Below are 24,392 nucleotides of genomic sequence, written 5' to 3' on the forward strand. Positions count from 1 at the left end.
TTCGAAGCCTTGATTCTTCTGGACTTCCTGTAGAAGACTTGACCATTGTTTGATGTGCACCTGTTGTGCTGTTCTGTTAGTAAAAGTATGCTCCCCCGCAAGAGATGCCACCTAGCACATATGCCTGTCCACCCCTACATGCAAATGTCATAGGGGCTTTCCCTGTGCCCCAGTTATTCACAGCACACGGATGTCAAAGCCCTCCACCTTACACTTACACACTGGACACTTGAGTGCTTGAGCCTCAATGTTCGAAGCCTTAATAATCCCTCAAACCTGTTGGCGATCCTCTCCTTCCTTGAGCGGTCAGAGAGGCATATATGCTTATTACAAGTGACACACTTGCTGGCTAAAGACACATACCGAATGCGCTCCAAGTGATTCCCTCAACAGTTCTGGTCTTCAGCTTCCACAAAACTGGGAGGAGTGGTGATATTGGTTTCCAAAACGTTCCCTGGGGAATTCTTCGCTAAGGTTCATGAGATAAAGGGTAGATACTTAGCTTATAGGGTGCGGATAGATTCATTCCATTTCACAATAGCAAATATTTATGCGCCCAACACACAACACCAGGCATTCACGACGCAGGCTGTTTCCTCAACGTTATCCACCCCGACACTGCTATACTTATGGGAGGTGACTTCAACCTCGTAATGGATAATGAACTAAATAGGTCGGGCAACGACCCGGACAGACGGGGCTATTACTCCAGCCGGTCTACAATGGCTCGCAGACTGTGACTTGGAGGATATCTGGTGGAAGGCTCATCCGAACCTTCGTGATTAAACATTTTACTCGGCTGCTACGAAGACTTATACACGCATAGATTATTTCCTGGCTGCTTCGGAGTTCGGAGCCTGTGTTCAGGAGGTCACAATAGAGCCCCGTGCTCTAGCAGACCATGCACCTATAACATTGACGGCCCGACTTAATCTCAACCGCACTCTGGTCCCTGGCTGGCGTTTTCGGGACACGCTACTGCAGACACAGAGTGTGGTAGATGTGTTGCGACACACAATCGCAGACTTTCTTAGCCGAAACGACGATGGGCATACCTCTCTGTCGGGACTCTGGGAGACCCTTTAAGCTGTGGTACACGAGGAGGTGATTTCTCTCTCGGCCATGGAAAACAGGGCCGGAGAGAACAGAGTGTGTCTCTAGAGCAGAAGGTGGCTGCACTGGAGCGCTCCCACAAGCAGACGGGAGCTCCAAGAGTCTGGAGGGGTTTGGAGAAAACCCACCTCCAAATGGAGCGATTGGACTGGGATTGGGCTGAATACGCTATAGCACGGCTCAAGCATAAATATTACATTGAAGGTAATCGATGCGGGAAACTTCTTGCCCATAAGCTATGGGTGCTACGTCATGCTAGCACCATCAAGATGGTGCGCTCCACCTCTCGAGGAGAGGCGCGCACAAACCTGCAAATTGCAGAAGCGTTTTCCAAATTCGACGAGAACTGTATGCGACAGCTACCGATATCTCCTGCGACCCCTCCGCGTACCTCACAGATTGCACAATTATTCCACTTAGAGAGAGAGATGCAGCTCTCCTCGACAAACCAATTCAGATGGAGGAGGTGATCTCACGCCTCTAGACAGGGGAGTCGCCGAGTCCGGACCCCTCTCTTATAAAACGTTCTGCCCTGAACTGGCCCCAGCACTCACACTACTCTTTAATTCTTTCACAGAGACCAACGCCCTTGCTCCCAGCATGTTGGATGCGTTTATCACTGTAATCCACAAGCCAGGGAAAGACCCAGAGGAGTGTGGCTCATATCGGCCTATTTCCATCTTAAACATCAATGCCAAGCAGTTCACTGGCATCGTGGCACATCACCTCAACCCCTACATGCCCGGGTTGGTTGACCCTGACCTGGCGGGTTTTATAACCCATCGACAATGCGGAGACAACACAAAGCGACTTTTACATCTCATAGACAAAACGCACAGATCGCGTAAGGAGGCACTCCTCCTTACTATTGACGCAGAGAAGGCGTTTGATAGAGTGCACTGCCCCTATCTCATCCAGCTGTTGGCGCACTTTGGGATTGGACCGATCCTTCTGAAGTGGGTAGAGTGTGTTTATCAAGAACCTACGGCGGCGGTTCGAGTCAATGACACTCTGTCGTCACCATTCCTGATCCGGCGTGGAACGAGTCAGGGCTGTCTGCTTTCCCCGCTCCTATTCGCTCTTTACGTGGAGCGTCTAGCACAGAGATTGCGGGCCAATCCCCTAATAACGGGCACCAAATTTGGGGGTGACTACCACTCTATTAGCCTCTATGCAGACAACCGGGTCCTTTCTGTGTCAGAACCCATGGTCTCACTTCCAGCACTCTCGGACGCATTACGTACATTCGGCTCCTCTTCAGGTTTCAAGGTGAATGCACATAAATCGCATATCCTGAACCTGTTGGTCCCTCCTGTGCACGAGGCGGAATTACGCTCTAAATACCCCTTTGTTTGGACATCTTCGCATGTCCCGTACCTGGGCATTGATCTAGCAACGACAACCACGAAAACAGCCCACAAGAATTACGCTGCCCTCTCCAGTGCTGTAATAAAGGACTTGGAGGTTTGGGGTAAACATAAACTCTCCTGGTTAGGTAGAATTGCTGCAATAAAAATGACAATCCTACCGTACATACTCTACCTATACCCAAACACTCCCGCTTGCCCTGCCGCCTAGAACCATGGCCACACTTCAGTCGGTGTTACTAAAATTGATATGGGACTGGAAACCGGCATGCATTTCACGTCGCACACTGTATCTCCCTAAAATAGAGGGGGGCTGTCGGTCCCGTGCCTCTTGAAATACTATCAGACAGCTCAGTTGCGTTTTTTTGCTGGAGTGGAGCAGCCCACTCTCTGAGAAACACTGGTGTTTCATGGACCAAGCGGGAGCGGGGTCTCATATATGGAAGGAGCCCTGGCTGCAGCATAGACACAGCGGCGGGGTTATACTCTTCCCTCTTCATTAACACGACCTTCTGGGTCTGGGACTCGGTGGCGACTAGAAACGGTCTAACGACCTTTCCCTCCCCGATAACTCTGATTTGTGCGAATCCCGAATTTGCCCCTGGCTTGAAATCCGAGGGCTTTCAGCGATAGCATGAGGGTGGGATGCAAGAGAGTGGGGAGCTTATTCGACACGGATGGCATTATACCCTTCGACCGCCTAAAAGAAGCATATGGGCTCACAGAGGCAGATAGGTTGACATATTGCCAGGTTAGGCACTGGGTGCTCCAGCCAACGGTCAAACCCCTAGTAGCGAGAACACTCACAGCTTTCGAGAAGTGGTTATTGATCAAAAAAGATGACAAGCGGCTGATCTTCAAGATCTATCAGCACCTCCATACTGCCACATCACTTCCTAAGACTAAGGGTCAAGAAAGGTGGGAGGCCGAGCTGGGGAGGGACATGACTGAGGGGGGAGTGGGAAGGAATCTACTATAGGGCACACCACACAGCTCACAACATTGGGTGCTGAAACAGCCTATAAAATGGCAACAAATTGGTATTATACCCCGGCGAGAATACATACCTGGGATCCCACTAAAACGGAGCTCTGCTGGAGGGGGTGCGGAAGCACGGGCACACTTGCTATGGCACTGTCCCAAACTGAAACGATACTGGAGTAGCTTCCTAGACGAAATCGATAGAGTATTTCATACAGAACTTCCTAGACTCCCTACTTACACTATCCTTGGTTTATCGAACCCTCTCACATCTCCCCTCCGATCCTTACGGGGATAGCAGATTGCCCTAGCCCTCAGTGCGGTTCACCAGAAAATACTAGCTCTGTGGAGCACGGACAAGATTCCGTGCTACATCTCATGGCTCCATAGATTATGGTTAATTTTAGCGATGGAGAAGCTATCGTTGGCAGCGGAAATGCGAGTAGATTAAGTTGCCACACTATGGGAGCTCTTTATACAGATTTTGTCTGCTGAATTCAATGAACTTGTCCTACTTATTTAAAGACCTTGCGCCTGCTGAAAGATAAGTGATGCCCGCGAGCACAGAGGGAATTATATGCCTGGATTCATGGTCCTGGAGGAAACTGAGCGACTGCCCTGGGTGCCTATGGGGGTGTGAGACAGAGGGCAGCTTGATGTAACGATACGGGGGAGCTACCTTATTTTGTTCAGTTGCTCTTGATGATTGTTTGATACTGCTGCATACGGGACACTGGCTATAGCAGCACTCCCTGACGACAGCCACATTCAATTGTCTGGTGGGGGAGTGTTATCAAAGCTGCCGGACTGTATGGTTGTAGGCATAAAGCGGTGTACCTTTCTTCTCTTTCCTTTTTGTTTTCAATTTATTCAAAAATATTAGTAAACAGATTTGATCTATTAATGAAGTACACCTCTCCCTTGAATTCGTGTCAAGCCCTAGGTCTCCAGAAATATGTTTGAAGTGCCAAATCCCCTGCAGGGAACTATGTCCGAGTCTGATGGTTGCTAGAGCATGTAAATCGATCCAGCCATGTTCTACAGAAGCGGTTCTTTTGTTGATTTTGATTCTGATGACTTTTCGCCCACTTGAATTATCACTTAAAAAGTTTGAGGTATACTAAGTGCCAGATATATGTGCCAAGATCCAACCAAACAACACTTGGGGCCATGTTCTTGAGGTCTTATTTCATATGCAGTTTGTTTTAGGCAGCACTGCATGGTCATGGAGACATTTGTGAGCAGACTAAGCAAAACAAAAAAGTGACTTTTGAAATGCTTGAATTAATTTCAGCTTCTGAAAATTACATAGATTTGTCTGATTTTTATTTTTTATTTATTTATTTAAAAAATATACTGCACCGCTAAAGAAGGTGTCCTGCCCTATGCCAATTTGTCTTGGTCCTGTCCCAATAAGGACTGTTTCCTCAATCTACTATGCCATGTTTCATTTGTACAGTAAGATAAGCACTTGAACTCAACAAGGAGAACATTGATCTGGGGTTGTTTATGTCCCCTTTCAGAGGGAACCTGGCCTAACAGTTTAGGGTAGGCTGTGTATTTGGTCCTCTTCTGTAAATGGACTATCAGTGGTTCATGTTAGTCAAAGCATTTCTATCCCCACCATTTACCATCAAATAGGAAGTCCCTTTCCTACCTTGCTCCGAAGTCCTAGAGTACCCTTACATTTATTCTTTTTTGCCAAAGTAACCTGCTTGCCTTCTGCAGATTGCTAAAAAAAAAAGGTTCTTCACTAGCTCTGTTCTTCTTTAATTCTTGTCTTTCAGCATACCTACATTTCAGCTCTATAGTGCTGGATACCCCTTTGGATGGTTGCCACACTTTACAAAATCTTAGTCTACTGTATTCCATCAATCACTTTTATTTGCTTTTTATAAACTCCTTTCCACTGTTCCTGAAGCTGCAACACTGTAATGGCTTTTTAGACATATTTTTGTCTGATGTATCAGTGGGTTTTCCCCATTCTGTGTCAATGCGGAAATGTCTTTGTACGTAAGGAACTTGGGGCCCGATTTAGTTTGGCGGACTAGTTACTCAGTCACCGTATTATGATTTCCCTAGCATATTTTGGAATCGTAATAGGGCGAATGGGATATCCGTCCTGTTTGTGACGGAGTAAACCCCTCCACCAAACTCTAAATCAGGCCCTTAGTTTGTACACTCTTCTGCTGTTGTGTTTTGTGAGAAGGTTTTCTTCATAGAACATGAAATTCTTATGCTGGTTTCGGATGTTTCATTTCTATTTCAGCGCCTGAGGATCCTGTACGCAAAAATTCTTGCCACCCTTCAGACTATTCCCAAAGATGCAGCCTACAGAAAATACACAGAGCAGATTATAAATGAAAGATTCAGTGCAGTGAAGACGGTAAGCTTCTGTTTGCTCGCCAGTGTCAGTGCACCATTTTGGTTTTCTGTTGACCTGTGATTGAGTAATTGACTGTGCTCTAACGGTCTTGCTTTTGTAACACTGTACTGTAAATTCTGTAACTCAAGCACAGGAAGTCCAAGTGTAAATGCAGTATTGTAGCCGTAATGGGCTCCTCACCCCTGGGACCAGCTGTCTCGCTACAGAGCTACACTATTTGTCTCTATTGTGAAAGCGTCCGGCTGCAGCATTGAACCTCATTCTCTTTAGTGACTGAGGGATTCAGCTCCGCAAATGTCTATACCCAGCGAGATTAATGTGAATCAAGAAGGAAATTGATCCTCCTATTGTCGTCCTCTTGTAAAGCTGTAAACGTGTTGCTTTTAGCTGAACACGTTAAATAATTTGAGCAAATAGAAGAAAACCATTGGGTTACTTTCTCTAGTGTGTTGCTACTATGTGAGAACTAAGCAAACTCCTATATTTACTACGTGATATTATTCAGCAGTGAGTGTTGGTTGAAAGCCTTGTTGTCAGATTTGTCAAAGTTCTTCGACGTTATGGAGAATTATGGTGTGACGTGAGTTGTGTTGGCCAGATCAAACGCTGATAGAGGCACATAGTAAACCTGTTGCATGGTGACTGGAAGAAAACAGAGGAAACGCACTTGAACTGTAGTCCACAAGCTAGAGATGACTGTAAAATGTGAGAGACCGATGCAGCCCTGCCATTAAGACCACAATGGTCTACTAGGAGTGGTGAGATTTTGGCAGCCAACATGCTGATCTGTTTCATACGCTGCACTGTGCACAGATTAACCATTATTCAGTGTATACATTGAATTAACTTATCTGAGGTTTGTGGCGAGTTTCCCCGGAACCCAGGACAGTGGAGACTCTTTCGTGTTAGTGGGATAGTGCAGTGAGCTTTGCTTAGGGAGGGGAAGATGCACACGTTCTGAAAGGTTTAAAGGCAGGTTCAATGTCGTTACCTTTACTCTTATTTATTGGAAACTTCTTGTTTCCGAAATTCTCAGCTAGTCTGCTACTTTAAATCTGCAACTGCATTCCATATAGAAACAAAACACAGTGAAAACGCTTAAAAAATTTGTCTGAGTATTTTAAGAGTTTTTCAGCAGAATAGCTGACCTTTTAAAGTTCCAGTCCCTCTGCTACACGTAGTCATGCAGAGATCTACATTTTATGAAATGCTTTTAACTTGCTTATATGTCTAAAAGGCCAACTGGGCCCAAAGTTCTGTGCTCGCGCTCCTGATGTTTTTTACATATCCATCTCAGCCTGTGGATCCCTTTGACTAAATAGTTGTGGTGATGATCTCCATAGATGAAACTGGCTCATTGATATGCTGTTCTTCACAGCACCGTGAAAGATGTGACCATTTGTAATTTCTATTTGAATGAGCCCCAACTGATTGAAATTGAATATCCCCAAGACAGCTGGTCAATGTTGTCTGTAGGGAATCCATCTCGCCAGCTGGATCGCCTCCATGACCTCCCATGAAGTGAATCTTAGAACGGAAAATGACCTATGGCTAGAACTACAGAGCTAGCCATTCACTAAAGCAGGCTGTTCTCACCTACAGTCTTTAAGACCTATTCAACGTTGTGCCCTTCTCAAATAATATTGTTTTAGTTAAGACACACCAGTAATACGCAAGTGGATAATGCATTATGATTCTCGAATATTTATTCCTTCTCCTGCAGACACAGAAGAAGTTGGCAGTTCACTGTTGTTCTGGCTTGAGGTGTAAGGATGCCCATTTATTACATTAACTTGGTTTTCTGTTGCCAGATGAATTGCCCTGAGGCCTTTTCATTTACAAATGAGACTTTTGTTTTTGCATCAAACATCTCAACCACATACTCCAACCAGAGCTAATCGGTCATTCAATACATTCCTTTTGAAAGTTCACACTCTCCAAGTATTTCTCTGGAGATAGTGTGAAGATGGGATCCACATGCTAGAGAAACACTTGAGAATTTATATATGAGCACTTCTTAGACCACCCCTTTTAGGAGGGAGCACTGCTTGTGCTCACGTAAAAGTGAGCGCGGAAGTATAAAACAAGAACAAACTGATCTGCTGGCTTGCTGCTAGGTGGTGTCGGCGAATCTGAGAATATTGAAAGAGAACATTGAAAGGAAGCTATTTTCCGAACTTTCTCAAAATACCAAGGATTTTCTATGTATTGTATTGTAATCGTATTTATATAGCGCTTACTACCCCTGACGAGGCGTTGAAGCGCTTTTCGATGAGTAGCACGCTACTCTGGAACCCAACAAGAATTAGTGATGGATTAGTATTGTTAAATAATGAGTACAGTTTTAGTATTATTATGAGTTAATTTGAGCCGCTATATATAGAGCAGTTTTTACAACCCTGACTCCTCCTGAGGCTGTCATTCTCTATACAGTGAGTTGCCTCAGTAGACAGCCTGCAGGCGTGAAACGGGAGACAACTTGAGTACCTTTCCCTCTCTCCTGTGTGGCCTGGCATATACCTGGGGTGTATGTGGGTGCGAGCATATGCAGCTTTATTTAATTATTATGTAATAATGACACTTTTGCGATGCCTCCACCCATTGACCCTGCTCAAACACTAAACCTAAAAAGTGCACTGAGTGTGATGGATATAAACATACTTCTTTCATGCAGTGTATAACCACCCCTGCACTTTAAGAAAAGCTCCTTTCTCATTCTCCACCTGCATTCCTACCCAACCACCTCTAACTCTGTAATAGGAAGCACTGATAGAGCCCAAAATAGCCAACCTACCAGCAATTTTAGGCTCAAAGATTTATGCAGAGGCACATAATGCAGCACATCCAAGACCAAATGGGTATTCCATGGCACCCTGTAGAAATCTGCCGATAAGCCACTTGGAGTAAGTGACGGTTGTGTAATGCAAAGGTTGACCTCCCTTCGGCCCACTTAATGCAGCCTTGGATAGAAATGTGCCTTTCAGCTCAGCACTCATGTAACTTGTCAGGATTATGATACCGGTAACTGACCACTTACACCATGCCTCCCCGATCTTTTAACTACCTAGGAGGTGCTTTGCCAATTCCTCACCATCAGCCTGACACCCAGCTCCATTTCCATTTGTTGTAGTCTTTGTGCTCTCTTTCTGGCTCTCCTGCACTCTTCCATCAATGTTCCCATAGAGATCCCTTATTCTGGTACACTTTGCATCTATCCACTCCTGAAATGCATGCCTCGTCATTGCTGGAGAGAACATCAGATTGTCAACAATGGGGGAATGGGGACGGGAATATGCTTAGTCCCTTCTTCATTGCCTGTATGCTTGATATTGTTAGTTTGGCAGTGGTGACCAGAGGTGAATACAGAGCCCATACCTTGTCTCCGATCACCCCAACATCCATATTAGGTGTCAAAAATCACCTAACCAATACAACACTACTGTTTTTCTGACGCAGTTTGTCCCTATTCCACTAGGAAGCATGACTGAGAGCTGTTCAAACTTTTGCATTGTCTGGAACTCCGATCTCTCCTTAGTTTCATTGGTTTAAACATCTTACACCTTTTTATTGTAGGATGTTCCCAGGGTCAAATTATTTCGGATGCCACCCTCTCAGAACATTTGTCACTTGATGGCAGGACCTTGTTTTCTAGAGAAGTCCCCATAAGAGAGGTGCTGGTATAACAGAAGGTCTACACCCTCATTTGTCCTTGCGGCTGCCTTTTTCTTCTCCTTGATTTGGGACCAATGCACTCTGGTGAGGATTTCTGGGAGTCCATTGCTTAGCCGCTGCAACCCTGCTGTTCTGTCTAATTCTTTGTTGCCTAACTCCTCCATTCCTGTTTGATCAAAATCCAAATTGTTGGTTGTGGACTTTGGGGCTCATGTGGGTTCTCAGAGGGGTAAGTTCCCTCTGGTAAGCAATGGTGCCAAGTCTGGATCATTCCTTTAATGACAGTGTTCTATCTGGGTCTCCTATGACTCTATCTTAATAAGGTTTCATTAAGCTCCCATTGTAATAAAGGTTCCCCTCCGAAGGTTAAACTTCTTGTGCTGCCTTTTGCATCCTCCTTAAGTTACTTAATTAGCTTCTTTCAGAGTCGACTGGACAAGAATTCTGGATGGAGTGTTGCCCTCAACGTATACTCTCTTCACAGTCTGGCAACAAAAGTAATATGTCTTGGAAGGAGTTTGGCCAGCTGGAGTCCAAGATGCCCACTGCCCCTTTAGGTTCCTCCTGAAGCTCTGCTTTTGCACCCGAACAACCAGGGAAGAAGTAGTTTGAGATGGTAGCCCAGTGATAGGAGCTATGTTGCTGGCCTGCGGCTGCCTCAGGTTTGTGGTCCACAAGTATAAGGTCAACTTGTGCGGATGGATCTGGGACCAGCGAGTGCACAATGCATGCTGGATAAATAGAGCTGGTGATGGAGAGCTCACCTGCCTCCCTGAACAATGTTAATTTGCAATGTCGGATCAGCGTCACTGGCTACTTTTGGAGGGACCAGAGGAGTGACCCGAGAGGTGATTGCTGTGATAAAAGCACCTCAACCAGAGCCACCAGACCCAGCAAAAGTCATTTAGGGGCGACGCAGAGGCTGGTACGGGCAGAGAGGCAAATCTGAGGAAAACGCAGCCATGGCTAATGAGTTGTAGTTTTACTGCAAATTAGGTTTTCTTAATCGGTCTTTCACTGTGTGAGACTAATGACTGACAGTCAAAGGAATAAAGATGAGTTTTTCAGACATGTGCCACAGTTAATGAGAAGGGGATGAAAAAGGAGCTGAGGATTCCCCAAAAAAGTTACGAGATTAGAACAGGGAAGAAACAGTTGTTGTAATTAGACATTGCCTTTACTGTAATCAGAATTGGAAGACTAGTAACATTGAGGTAGCCGGGAGACCAGTAGATGGAAAGGTGGAGGCCTTTCTAATAGAGTGTTGGGGGTTGAACGAGACCTTGCGGATTCAAGCATTAAGAAACACTAGAGACCAAAGAGAAAAGCAAGAAAGTTAAGAAGTGTGTTATGGCAAGACAAACACTGCAAGTTAAACGAAAATTTATTGCAGGAAAACAACCCAAGATAGGATCCGTGCTCCGTCAGCTTACAACTCCTCAGCTCTCCCCAACCGCCTTTCTCTCAGAACCTTAGCGTCTCACAACTCCAGAAGTAAGTCCTGGAACACAGGGACGGCAAGGTTCCAAGTATGACTCACTTAAGCATTACAACACATCCCCCTCCCTATACATTGATGTCCCAGAGCCCAAACAGAACAAAAACAAGCAAAGAAATGAAGCGATGGAAAAATACAGTATTAAAATAACCCACAGCTAACAACACGTTAAGAAACATAGTCGTTCATCCAGCATGGTTTACAGCGTAGTCTGGACGGAACATTAGTAGACTCCATGGAAATTTTTGTAGAGAGATTTCCTCTCCAATCATTCAAGGTGGAAGAGCTCTCGACACCAGTAGAGGAGTTCTCCACACCAGACCATTTTGCTATTCTGGATATGCTCCACACATCCCCATTGTCCAGGATCACAACATTTTCTTTAACTTCCCTGATGCGGAAAGGGCCCTTGAAGGATGATTTACCCTTGGTTTTAAAACTCGGAATCTTCACCAACACTAGGTCACCAACCCTCCACCTCACCTTGCCAACACAATGCTTAGCATCAAAACGCAACTTGTAATTGTGTTGGTACTTATCTCGGAGACTAGGTGCCTTATCAAACCTATCTGGGTCCAAATCAACCCGATGTAGAGTGTTACTGAACCATGCCGGGAATAACTTAGTATAACCCACCCTTCCTCTCATGTACTCAAAAGGGGCTATGTTGGTGATGCTATTAGGAGTGTTGCGATGTGCCCACCACAGATCTCTTAGAAGAATGGCTAAGGGAGTCCTAGTCTGAACAGCTTCCTGCACACAAGCCTTCACCATCCTATTCATACGCTCAGCTAAACCATTCGCTTGTGGCAGGTACAAGGCCGTTCTCAAATGCACAATAGCAAGGGAGTCTAGAAATGTCTTCATATCTTGTGAAATCAACTGCACTCCATTGTCCGTGACTAAATGACTAGGTATTCCTTCTTTAGAAAACTCCTCTTCCAAAAATTCAATCACAGTACGGGTATCAATTGAATTCACACATTTAGTCACAACCCATTTGGATGCATAATCCACCATGAGCATGACGTATCGTTCATTCGGTGGTAACAGATGAAAGGGTCCCATGAAATCAAGACCTATTTTCACCCAGGGTTTATCCGGGACCTCGACAGGAGAGAGAGGCGCTCTCGCCACCACTTTGCTCTTGTCATTATGTGCACAACTCAAGCAATCTTTCACAACAGCTTCAGCTTCACTATCCAGCCCTGGCCACCAATAGATAGTTCTAAGTCTGGATTTAGTTAAACTCCTGCCCAGATGCCCCTTGTGAGCCAGATTCAAAATTTTACTTCTCAGCCCCATGGGAGGAATACATTTGCTTCCCCTAAACAACTCACTCCCATTTAAGGAAAGTTCATTTCTCACATTCCAATAGCCTTTTAATGAGTCAGGTATATCCTTAAACTCTGGCCATCCCCTAATAATAAATTCACCAAGCTTATGTCTGTCCAAGTCCTTTTCTGCAGCTAACTTCCACTCCACTTCGTTGATGGCCGTTTCCCTTACCCAACCAACCATGACCTCATCATCCACTTCATCACCTCTGTCAACCGAAAAACGGGACAGAAAATCCGCCACAACATTCTTCGGTCCAGGCACATACTCTACAATAAAATTGTACTCTAACAATCCTTCCGTCCACCTCCGTATTCTCGGGGTCAATTCTTCATTTTTCTTAGGAGAAAAGATTTGGACAAGGGGTCTGTGATCCGTCCTCACCACAAAAGGTAGGCCCCACAAATAAAACCTGAAGTGTTTAACCGCCCACATACAGGCAAGGGCCTCTCTTTCTATGACCGAATAGTTTTGTTCCGCTCCTTTAAGAGAACGAGAAGCAAAAGCTATTACCTTCTCCTCCTGACCAATTCTCTGCAGAAGAACAGCACCAAGACCCTTGATGCTAGCATCAGTGTACAAGAACGTTTTCGCACCTACATCGAAATGTCCTAAGGTGGGCATCACTCCAATACAGTTCTTGACAAAAGAGAAAGCAGTCATACATTCTTCCCCCCCAGACGAACTCACACCCCTTCTTTAAAAGGGCTCTCAAGGGTTGAGTCGCGCTCGAAAAATTGGGAATAAATTTAGAATAATACTCCGCCAACCCTAGGAATGACCTCACGTCATCCTAGTCTCTAGGTTCAGGTGCCTGCATTATAGCATCCACTAGTTCCAACTTGGGTCTGATCCCTTCACCTGAAATGGTGTGTCCCAGGTATGACACAGAAGTGACTCTGAACTTACATTTTTCCTTCTTAACAGTAAAACCAGCCTCTGCTAACTTACTTAAAACTACCCTTAATACCTTGTCATGATCAGCTATCGTCTTACCATGAACTAGAATATCATCCTGGAAACACAACGTGCCTGCGACCTCCCCCAAGATTTTTTTCATGATGCGTTGGAAACACGCGGCCGCTGAGGCTAGGCCAAAAGGCATCCTCAAGAATTGGTAAGCCCCCAAAGGTGTAACGAAGGAGGTGAGGTGCCTGGACTCGGGGTGCAAGACAATCTGATGGTAAGCCGAGGAAAGATCCAATACACTAAAAACTCTAGACCCACCTAAACTTGACAATTCCTCTGTAATGTTAGGTAGGGGTTGGCGATCTATCCAAATGTATTTGTTAAGATCCCTGAGGTCCACACACATCCGGATGCGTTTCCCATTATCCTTGGGTGCCAAAACAACAGGGGCCAACCACTCTGAAGACTCTATCTCTTCAATAATTCCTGCTTCAAGTAACTTATTAAGTTCTGCTTTGAGAGGTTCTAGCATTAACTTAGGTACTCTTCTAACTTTATGTACTATTGGCACAGCATTTTTTTTTAGGATAATCTTGTGTTCAAAATTAGTTAGACACCCTAAACTATCACTGAACACACTCGGAAACTCATTACAAATCTGTAACGTATCATCTTCAATGTTTACCACCATGACTTGATTGTCTGCATTGGGATCTAATTTAATACCCATGTCTCGTTGGTGTCGCCATCCTAAAGTTATTACCGCGTTTAGCTACATAAACCTTTCCTATGGTCACTCTGTCTTGGAATTGTATCTTCATAACTCTATATCCTACTATCTCTATTCTGGTTCCCCCATAGCTGACCGGGTTGATGTCGGGTTCAATGAGAGAGTCCAGAGACTCCCCAAAAATGGCTTGCCAGTTCTTAACACCAACCATAGTGTAGGGAGAACCAGAGTCTGCTAAAACCACCACTGTTCTATTATCAAGTTTAATAGTGCATTCAGGCATGACCACGGGACCCTCATCAATTGTGCCCGAAACCTGCCCAACATGGTCAATCTCTTGACACACACATAATACCATCTTATTGATATTATCGGTAACACAATCAATGTTGCTCTTATCGTTGTTGCAAACTCTAGCATAGTGGCCCTTCCTCCCACATTTTCTGCATAAGGAGTTGCGTGCAAAACAATTGGCACTGTTAGCAGCATGACCCGCGTTACCACAACGATAACAACGCAACCCTTTAATGTCTCTTTTCTTCTCTTGAATGGATGCTTGTGCTTTAAAGTCATTGCTAACCCTAGAAACTTCTTCTTGAACCTTTGGTAAATGCACAGTAGCCATATTGTCCCCTTCAGTATGACTCATTTCTTTGATCCAGTTGCTAGTACTCTCCATTCCTTCAACAATGGCAATGGCTTCTCTTAAGTCGGGGTTTTTCGTTAAAAGTTTTTCCTGAACCTTTTTACTGTTGGTACAGCGCACAATTTGGTCGCGAATAAGAGAGACTGTGATTTCACCAAAATCACAGGTGCGTGCCAGCGTACGTAAGGCAGCTACGAAATTCCCCACGCTCTCAGTGGTACCTTGAGATCTTGCGAAAAATGTATGTCTCTCCAAAACAACATTAAGTTTGGATTCGAAATGTGCTGCAAGGATTGCCACTGACATCTAAAAAATATCTCTAGGTTCACCATCCGCTCCACCAATAGCCAAAGGTTCCAAACTGTCATATATATTTCTGCCTTCAATTCCCAAGTTGTGTAGAAGAACCGCTTGTTTCCTGGCTGGTGAAAATTTTTCTCCACCAATAGCTATTAAATAAGAATCAAAAAGGTTTTTCCACCTTTTCCATGGAAGAATGGGGTCACCTTTGTCAGATAAGAAAGGAGGTTGTTGTCATAGTAGGTGTAGCCATAGTAGCGCACAAGAAAATTAAGTTTAAATCGAAACACAAGTAAAAATAAATAAATGAAGAAAACAAGAAAAATGTGAGTTCTCTTTCCTTTTTTTTTCCTTCGTTGAAATTGTGGAAACCGATGGATAGAGAGAGAGACAATTATATATAGATTATTATGGCTTGGACGTTTAACACACAACTCATTAGCTGTAGATCAATCCTGAAATCTTTAACCGCTTGCACAAAACACCAAAGATACTGGTTGCCAAGTTCTGCACGTAGCGGTCTAGATCCTGAACCGCTCTCCCAAGGCACGCGTGACGTCAGGATTGCCCCGTTCTACAAATAAACATGCGCGCAAGGAGGCGCGAGGGTGCACGAGAGAGAGGGCGCGCTACGATAGACAACAACGGCCACAGCACGAGCTTCGACAGCTGTCTCCACACGGGAAGAGGTAGGAAAAAATAAAATACGACTGAAATCTCCGTTGTGGCACAGTACCTCAAGTACTCCTCCAGCAATCTTCAGTTTGTAGACTAATTAGTCTCAAACACCATAAGCGGAAACGCAGATCCAAAAATCAAGTGGCCGACGAGTCCGTGGGTTCAGGGTTGGTAGATCGTCGCCAGTGTTATGGCAAGACAAACACTGCAAGTTAAACGAGGATTTATTGCAGGAAAACAACCCAAGATAGGATCCGTGCTCCGTCAGCTTACAACTCCTCAGCTCTCCCCAACCGCCTTTCTCTCAGAACCTTAGCGTCTCACAACTCCAGAAGTAAGTCCTGGAACACAGGGACGGCAAGGTTCCAAGTATGACTCACTTAAGCATTACAACAAAGTGCTTGAAGAAATAATGGCCTTTAGGAACTGTGCAGTCGAAAGCTTAGTGAGAATAGACTTTTGGATGAGTGTTAAGACAACCTGAGCATGGATGCTCAGTTGCACGTGCTGGGCTTCGTATCTGTGGTTCTTGAGGCGTAGTCAACTGATGTGATGGCAAGTACACTGAATGAGCGTGTGGCCCTTAAAGATGATTTGGTGCAACAGAGGGTGGGAAAGCATGTATATTGTTCTCAGATGCTAAACAAAGTGACCGTAGCAAAAATGCTGATCTAGCACTCTGCTGAATGCTATGAGAGAGTGCTGCAGGCAGCTATTTATAAGAAGATTATGATGCTGGTGATGGGTGTTGCGTCCCACTATTCACCTCATTCACTGATTCAAATATCCAAAAACACTTTTGCCAGAAAAGCCACACTGTTGGACGTGAAGAAAGAAGAAAGACTTGGCCTCTAGAGACCTGGTGTCCTTTGCTGGCATTCTGGTGTCATTTAAAGAGAGAGGGAAAATTCCTATTCACTTTTTATTGAGGCATGGGTAAAGCATACAGGGGTACTTATCTTTCCAAAGTTTTGTGTCCATGATGTTTGAAGATTCCCTTCTTTCTTGAAGTCTGGGCCATTTCTGGGGTTGAGGAGGCACTGTTTACGATCTCAGGGGTTGGAGACAGATTTCTTCTGGAGAAACTGATGTGCAGATTGAGAGAACTGAGTTTATTCTGTTTTTGTTCTGATGTGTCTCTCTTTGTTTCCTAGGTTCTGACTGAACTGCTGTATACCTTATTTTGTTTTTTTTTGTATTTGTTTCCTCACCTGATTTTGCGAAGTCCATTGTTGTCTGCATTACTCCCGGGTATTATATATTTAGCACACATACCTTTTGCCATTGTAGTGCCGTTAATTTGCTTGTCCAGTAGTTGTTTAAATGTACTAGCTATAGTTATCTGTCTTTCATTTTATGCTGTTGTTGTGTGCTCCGTGTTTGTTATGGTCGTAGCCATTTGTACCTTCCACTTCTTGTAAATCTTTTTTTTTATCTTTTAGCTGAGCCACCTTCGTCTTTGGTGCAATATAGTTATATCCTGACTGTCCCTGTTGGGGACTCCTAGTTTAACTCTGACTTGATGTTCTTCAGAAATGGATTTTCTATACTTTTAGTTCTTATATTTCAGAGTTGTGGCCATTCTTGAGATGATGCACTGGGCTTTTTCCTATCTTTATGTTGGTAGACCTCTTTCCAGCAACCATTCTTTTTTTTGGTGGGGGGAGAGGTGAGGTGGAAGGAGGCTCGTGTTTGTCTCGCTGGCCCTGCTTGGTTTGATCCAGTTACATTGAGGATAGTTTGGTAGGAGGCAAAGCGGTTCTATCTTGTTCTGCCTTGCTTCAGCCATGCCAGTCTTTATGAACCTCAGCTATTACCTTTCTTTCTCTAGATGGAGTTCAATTTTGGAGGTTTTTTCTAGTGTTTGGTTTTGTATAGCTTTCGAATTTAGTAGGAATTATTTAATAAGTCACTTATGAGCCTGGAGGATGGACAAATTATTCAGTTGGATCTTTATCTTAAGAGTATCAAATGCCCCTTCTTCCACAGATCCACATTCCTATCTTTCTTTTTGTCTGTATTGCCCTTGGTCGTGCCCTTTGGGGAGATTGTATGCTTGGTATCAGTAATCCAGTGAGCACTGTACGAGAGCACAGAAAGAGTACAGTAGAACGTATGCAGGCCTTTTTTATTATTGTTTATTACTTGAAACTGCTGAGATCTCTCTTATGCCTGCATACCTAGATATCCTTTGTGTTTGTAAGTCAAGATGCTTGGGATAACCACTGTAAGGGCACTTGGTAAGTCACTTGTACAGTTTTAGAGAGGAAGATGATACTCTTTAAAAGTCAAAAGTGTTACTAGGTGCTTGCAAATAAATGTAACTGTGTCTGTTTCAAGGAACATTTCATCGATTTCTACTTTATATACTTGAAAAGTAATAACCTACTGTATCTTTATTTGAACAGGAGCCAGATGTGCAGAAGTTGGAAGAAAGGTTTAATTGTGGTCAAATAGAAGAAGTCATTGTGCAGGTGATGTTTTTTTCACTTTGCCAGTGTTACAAAGAAGACATTAATAGATAAATCAGTAAATTCGAAATGTACTTTTCATTTTTCATATTTAAAAAGTTCTTTCTGAATTGTTCAATTTGTGAAAAGAACACAAAACTGTTTAAGCACACTTAAACAGCCAGGATTGCATGTTATACCATGTAGGTTTTAAAAAAAGAAAATCCTGGATGTCTTTTCGAAAGTGCTACTTGGCAGAATGATCATGTTCTAGGGTAGCACTTCTAGTTTGGTCACAGCAAATTTCCACATACTGTTCCTTTCATGGTGATGGATGATGCCTAGTGTAGCTCGAGTAATCAAAAATGTCTTCAGACATGTACCTTTTTAGATGGTGTTTTTGAGCAGTAGGGATTTTATTTTTATTTAGCTGCTTCAACAGCTCTTTCACTCTGGTGTAGTGGCACAGAGTGACATATTGGTTTAGAATATTAATGGGCAACAAAGTAGCTTGCTGAGGTTAAGCTGGGTCTTCTAGGGGAGGGGGATCACAGAAAACATGTCGTACCAACAACAAAGCACTGCATTGAGGCAGGCAGGTTTGATATCCGGGTCAAGGGGATGCCTTAGGACTTCCCCTAAAGATGTAGCCAGCACAGTCTATTGAGGGAGCATACTGACCTCGGGCTCCTTTAATCCATGCCCTCTAAAATGTTTCCAGTTGACTATGGATCTCAGTGAGGCAATTTGCAGGCCTCATCGTCTGGTACCTTAGAGAGGACTTGTGCAGATTTCTGAAGTATGGAATGATGACCCTTCCAGAAAAGATTCAGCAAAGCTGTTGACCCATAGATATTTCCTTAGTTCTCTTGACACGGTCTTCAAATTAACAGCAGACAAAGCATGATCTTTTTTCCTACGCAGCACACTTCAGATAGCATGCAAATGAAGAGATCCAGAAGGTAAGAACTGAGGCCTAGATGACTTCTGTGGACCCCCACTTTATCATCACTGGAACCTGGGTACCTGCGCTGAACCATTGTTGGAATCCTGGGACCCTCTACTGAGTCATTACTGAAAGCTGGGGACCTAATCTGTTAATATTATCTAATTTTCTGAGCAGTCGTGAACCCCCCTGAGGAGGCTTCGCGGAACCCCCGGGGGTCCCCGAACCACAGGTTGGGAACCACTGCTCTAGATTACAGAAAGAAAGGTGGTCTTTAAATTGCAGCCTAGACCATATGGAAAGCCCTTTACAGCTTGTTGGTTTATAGAATCTACTGTCAAGAGATCAGCATCAGCAGCAACATTTACATGAAAACAAGCTTTTAACTAGCAAAAACAGAAATAATCCACCACAGTAAAACAAAAGCCCTTAGCAGTACTGGAAGCCAGTTACCGGAACTCAGCGCACCACATTATTCACAAACCACCTTTCTGCTTGGCATAGTATCCCAAAAATACAAATGGGAACTATCTATTGCACAGAAAAGTTACAAAGTTTTATTTCTGAATCATTGTTACCTCTCCCCCTCCCCCACACCCTCCCTTCCAACTTTTTACCCTAAATGTTCAGACACACCAACTGGTACTGAATGTACATTTTCATCAAGAAAAGGGTGGTTGAGAGTGCCACAAATGCAAAAGAAAAACAGTGGAATATGCTCCATAGACTGCTTGGTGAAGAAGAAAGGTCCAAGTAAGGAGTTGTGAATCCGATTGGATCTCATGACCACAAACAAGTGTATCAAAGCTGAAAAACTCAGACAACAGACCCTTGACCAAACTTACCTCTTGATTACAGAAGTCCAATGGATTATGTAACAAAGGTTTACAAGGCACATTTTGATATTCCAGTTGCTAATAAATTGAGGAAATGTTTTCACTTCAGACTATGCAGCCGGTACCAGCACAATGAAATTTCAAGTAACCCTATTCCCATTTTCCAAATAATTACCACTGGCAGCTTTTCTGAGGTCTTAGAAATTGTTTTCTGCCTGTACTTAAAAGAATGGGTTACGAAGGCACTCTTATCAGAGTCTCCTTGCCAACTCTGCAGATAGCAATCTAGGGCTCTAGATAATTAATCCAAATAGGTCTATGCCACTAATCTGATACGATCAATATTCACAGAAGAGGGGTGGGGACGGGGACATTGCTGTACTATTGGCAAGTCCTCTAGTTAAGGACGGTAACCTACACCCACCGTTAGGTGACATGCTTTTTCATCGGGTCCCTCCTCAAACCAGGACCAATGGTTCCTGGTGTTGGCCCCAACTCCTTTAACGGAGGGAGGATCTCTTGAGAATGTCTTTGGTAATTAGGGCCCTATGAGATTTGGTGGTGTGGATGAGGAACGCAGAGTGCAGGGTATGTGATCGGAAGGATTAAAACTACCTCTTGGTTGGGTGAACATTGGCTTAATTTTTGTGCCCCCAAAAGATGGATTAAAAGTGAGAGTGATCTAAAACTACAACCCAATCGGAGAGGAATCTGCATACTTCTACCTGACTGATGACCTAACAAAGAGGATTAGGCATTCTTCAGGACATAATTGTATATCGTCACTCTGCCAAATATTGGAAATTATGTATATGTATGTATAAATAATATTGATCCTGACAGTGACCCACAGTAGTTGTAGGAGGAGCCCACTGTTGTAGCCAGCTGAACTAATGTAATAGTGCATAGTCATATGATTAGAAAAAGAATTACAAAGTGTATTTCACTCTTTTGTGTTTTGTGCATCTTGGGTGTAATGTGTAATCGTGCATATGTGACATTTCACAGTTTGTAGGATAAAGTGGGTCTGGCAGTAACAGCTCACCTGTTATTATTTTGGTGGTGCCAGAGAAAGAAAATGCTGTGTGGAGTTCGCTTCGAGAAACTGTTTCTCACACAGTCTTATGGGAATGATATTTTGATGCAAGGTTAGAGTGCATACATAGCCTAATGCACCCCACTTGGAAAAAGGTCTACGAGGCTACAGTCACTCTACAAAACTATATTGAATCAATCCATCTAGCTTGAAAGTCCATTTTAACTTGTCTGATATTGACTTTAATCGTCATATTGTCTCTACTGGTCAAGGTAATTCTAAGTGAGAGGGTGAGAACTTAACACTGGCTTGATCTTTAAATATCAGAAGTGCATCCTGCAGGTCTCCGGAGACCAGCTGAGCAGGCATCTCTTGAAAGAACACAATGTACTGCAAGAATATGACTTCTCTGAACGGAAGGAACAGGATCTTTATGCCACTGAAAAAAACAAATACAGTGGTACAATTTCATATGCAAGTTCCCAGAGCCTAAGCCCAAAGGAAATGCCCTTTTAATAAACTGTTAAGACAGTTGTCTAGACGCTTTTTCACCAATTCCTCCTTTTCCAATGTGGTCATGAAAATGAAACAAATGAGAGAGAATGTGCTACTCGTAGCCCCTCAGTGGCCATTGCTGCCCCTCAATGGCCATGACAATGGTGGTATCCACATCATTTCCTATCCACCTGACGATTTATGTGCAAGTTGCGGATCTCAGTGTTCAGGATGTCAAGCAGCATCCTGCAATACAGCCTAATGAAGCTGAACTTGACTGCCTGGCTCCTGGGCATCTACAGCAGGGCAGGTGAATCAGCTCTCCACGATTATCTGAAAGATGAGGCTAATCGTCGCCCCATGGGGTCATTCTTTGCGTTTGCTTTCCGTAAAAGCAGAATCACCCAAGATGACAAAAATAAAACCGAGTACCTTATCTTCTATAGTGAATTTGTCTCCTTTTGCTACTTATCACATAGGTCCATCGTGACCTTTTTTTTGCCTTTTTGTTAATTAAGATTTCCTACAATTCAAAAAGAAAAATGTTGTAGAATTAGAGTCCAGTACCTTTTGGCCTATAATATTTGAAAGCATCTAATCTAAAAGCCTCATGTTATGTTGCATATACTTTACCACTAAGGGCCCCAAGCAAAATACAACACTTTGTAGGATAGTCCTAGAGCCGTACCCTACTTTTCAGTGTAAAAGCTCCTAATTTATCGAAAAAAGTGTTAGTATCCTAATACTCCAACAAGTCCTATTGCTGCTTTAAGTTACAAATACATTCTAATCTCCCCTTAACTTCTCTAATGGCCCACTCACAAGGAAGGAAACCGCCTTTGACTGTGCAGTTTCACCGGGCTGCTCTGAGTCTAGACTTAACTGACGTTTTTTGATCGCTCTCACACCTTAGAGAATTCGGTTTGAAATAGTCAAGTTAAACCTGAAAAACACAAGTTCTTAGGAACATTACATTCTGTATTTTGTAGAGTTACCCTTAATTTATCACTTTACCCTGAACCGATGTTAATGCAGCTCACTCTTTCAAGATGTAAATTATGCATGGACCATTTAACAAATATGCTCCTTGGTATTCCAGCTGCACTCTGCCCAATCTTAGTGGTTCATGACTGTCCAATTATAGGACAGTTCATAATGTTCTGTTCCTGGTTGAAATCATCAAAAGGGTTGTTGCTCCTCAGTAAGAAGAACATTAGGGACCTTCTGAAGAACATCATGCATACTCTAGAGCACGTTCACCGGGGACATTTGTGAAATTTGGTGTCACAACTGGGATTCACTAATCGGTTGATTTGACCTGTACTGGCATATAAAATCACTGTATGCATTGAGGGCTGCGCACTAAAGGGTGTTATGTATGGTAGACTGTTGGTTTTCTAAACCTATTTTGTTTAAAGCATTTCTTAGAAATGAAAGTGAATTAAATGTAATTCATATGCATGATTTTGTCAACAGGCTGAGCATGAACTCTCATTGGCACGAAAAATGAAAGAATGGAAACCCTGGGAGCCCCTCATTGAAGAACCCCCTGCCAACCAGTGGAAGTGGCCAATCTAAATGCAGAGAGTGCAGGATTCATGTATATATGTATTGGTTTGAGTGCGCTGCTGTGACCAGAGGAACATACAGAACGAGTGCATTCATGTGATTCATTCTTCAAAATAAAAACATACCCAGACTTATTTGCAGACGTTTTCTTTTGATTTGGCTGGATTTATTTCCATTCGAACTTTGCTAAGAAAGTGTATTGTTTACTTTTCTCTTGGTGTGCGAAGGAGCAGTGTTTTCTCACAAAATGTCTGTACTCGTATGTGCGTGTGGGGCCTCCTGCTGCTCCTCAGTGGTACCTGGAAGTCGAGATGAAAGGGAGAATAAGCAGCAAGAGTAAGTCGGTGTGCAGTAAACCCTGGAAGAGGCAAGGTACAAAAGCAGCAGTTAGGGAAATTCACTTGGATTTAGGGTCTACCCCTCTGACTAGTGTCATCAGTGAGTGGGGGTAGAACGCTTACCCCTCCCTTTCTCTTTGGTGGAGGAGGGGTCCCCCCCCATGATGTTTTTGTACACGTGGGTATGAGTTTGGGGAGTGTTCGATAGGCTGTCATGGTCTTATAATCTCAGGTGACAGTAATGTTTGGCCTGTAGCCTGAAAATGCTAGGCAGGTTGTAATGTCAGTACAGACTAGATATGGAGGCAGGCGACCTCCCTGCTCACTTTTTATGTGTGAAAGGATAAAGGCTGCGTTGACCTGAGTTGATTCCATAATAGGTGTTAAATTAATGCATCAGTCCACCCAGAAGGAACACCTGCCAACCTACTGTGTCTATTTCTGCATGGAAAATAGCCAAACTCAGGAGGGGTGTATGCATGATATCCTGGGATGGACAATAGTACATCGATACTGATCTTTCTGACCTCCCTGTGGCTGAGAAAGGTTGTGGAGTCGTGGCCAGCTCAGTGATGATTAATGCTGCAAACAGTGTTGGTGGCATGGGCTCCTGAGTTCCTCAAACCATGGTACCCCTGTCAAGTACCACATGTGGAAGTAATGGTTTCTTAGCTTTGTCTAGTGCCCAGTCTTCTGTGGAAAGAAACCCCTTGCCCATCCTATCCGTGAGCCTTGCTGGAATGGGAGGTGCAAGAGATCCAGAATCAGCACCACCAGCAGTCCAAGTCCCCCCAGCTTTGTTACAGTCTTCCATCAGAATTGGGACCGTGGGTAGGAACAAGCTGGCTCCGTTTCCAGACTATCTGGCAATCCTGTCAGTGGGCACCGAAACAGCCTTTAGGGGGAAAGAAGTATAAAACCCAGAGGGGCAATCCACTAGGGATGTTAAAGGCTAGGAAGATGAAGGCATGAGCGAGCTACCTGGAAGGACCCAGGGAACGCTGCTTTCAAAATTAAATCTCCCCTTAAAAATGTATACATCCTTCTGGTAAGGGATTCAAAGTCCATACAAAATTTAACGCTCCACTATGTTGACATTACCAA

The 24,392-nt window shown here is 43.9% G+C and overlaps 1 protein-coding gene across 3 annotated transcripts in view; it reads left to right on the forward strand.

Annotated features, from left to right (window-relative positions):
* NDUFA5 (NADH:ubiquinone oxidoreductase subunit A5) overlaps window positions 1–23,084 on the forward strand; it is a 69,927-nt gene extending 46,843 nt beyond the window's left edge. For all 3 annotated transcript variants that reach the window (XM_069229882.1, XM_069229881.1, XM_069229883.1), the window contains exons 3-5: window positions 5,731–5,847; window positions 18,027–18,092; window positions 22,858–23,084. In XM_069229882.1, the coding sequence (XP_069085983.1) occupies window positions 5,731–5,847; window positions 18,027–18,092; window positions 22,858–22,959 (285 nt within the window). In that variant the 3' untranslated portion in view covers window positions 22,960–23,084. The remainder of the gene's footprint in view (window positions 1–5,730; window positions 5,848–18,026; window positions 18,093–22,857) is intronic.
* Window positions 23,085–24,392: the final 1,308 nt, after the last annotated feature.

The sequence above is a fragment of the Pleurodeles waltl genome, chromosome 4_1 (genome assembly GCF_031143425.1).
Source record: "Pleurodeles waltl isolate 20211129_DDA chromosome 4_1, aPleWal1.hap1.20221129, whole genome shotgun sequence".
Taxonomy (NCBI): domain Eukaryota; kingdom Metazoa; phylum Chordata; class Amphibia; order Caudata; family Salamandridae; genus Pleurodeles; species Pleurodeles waltl.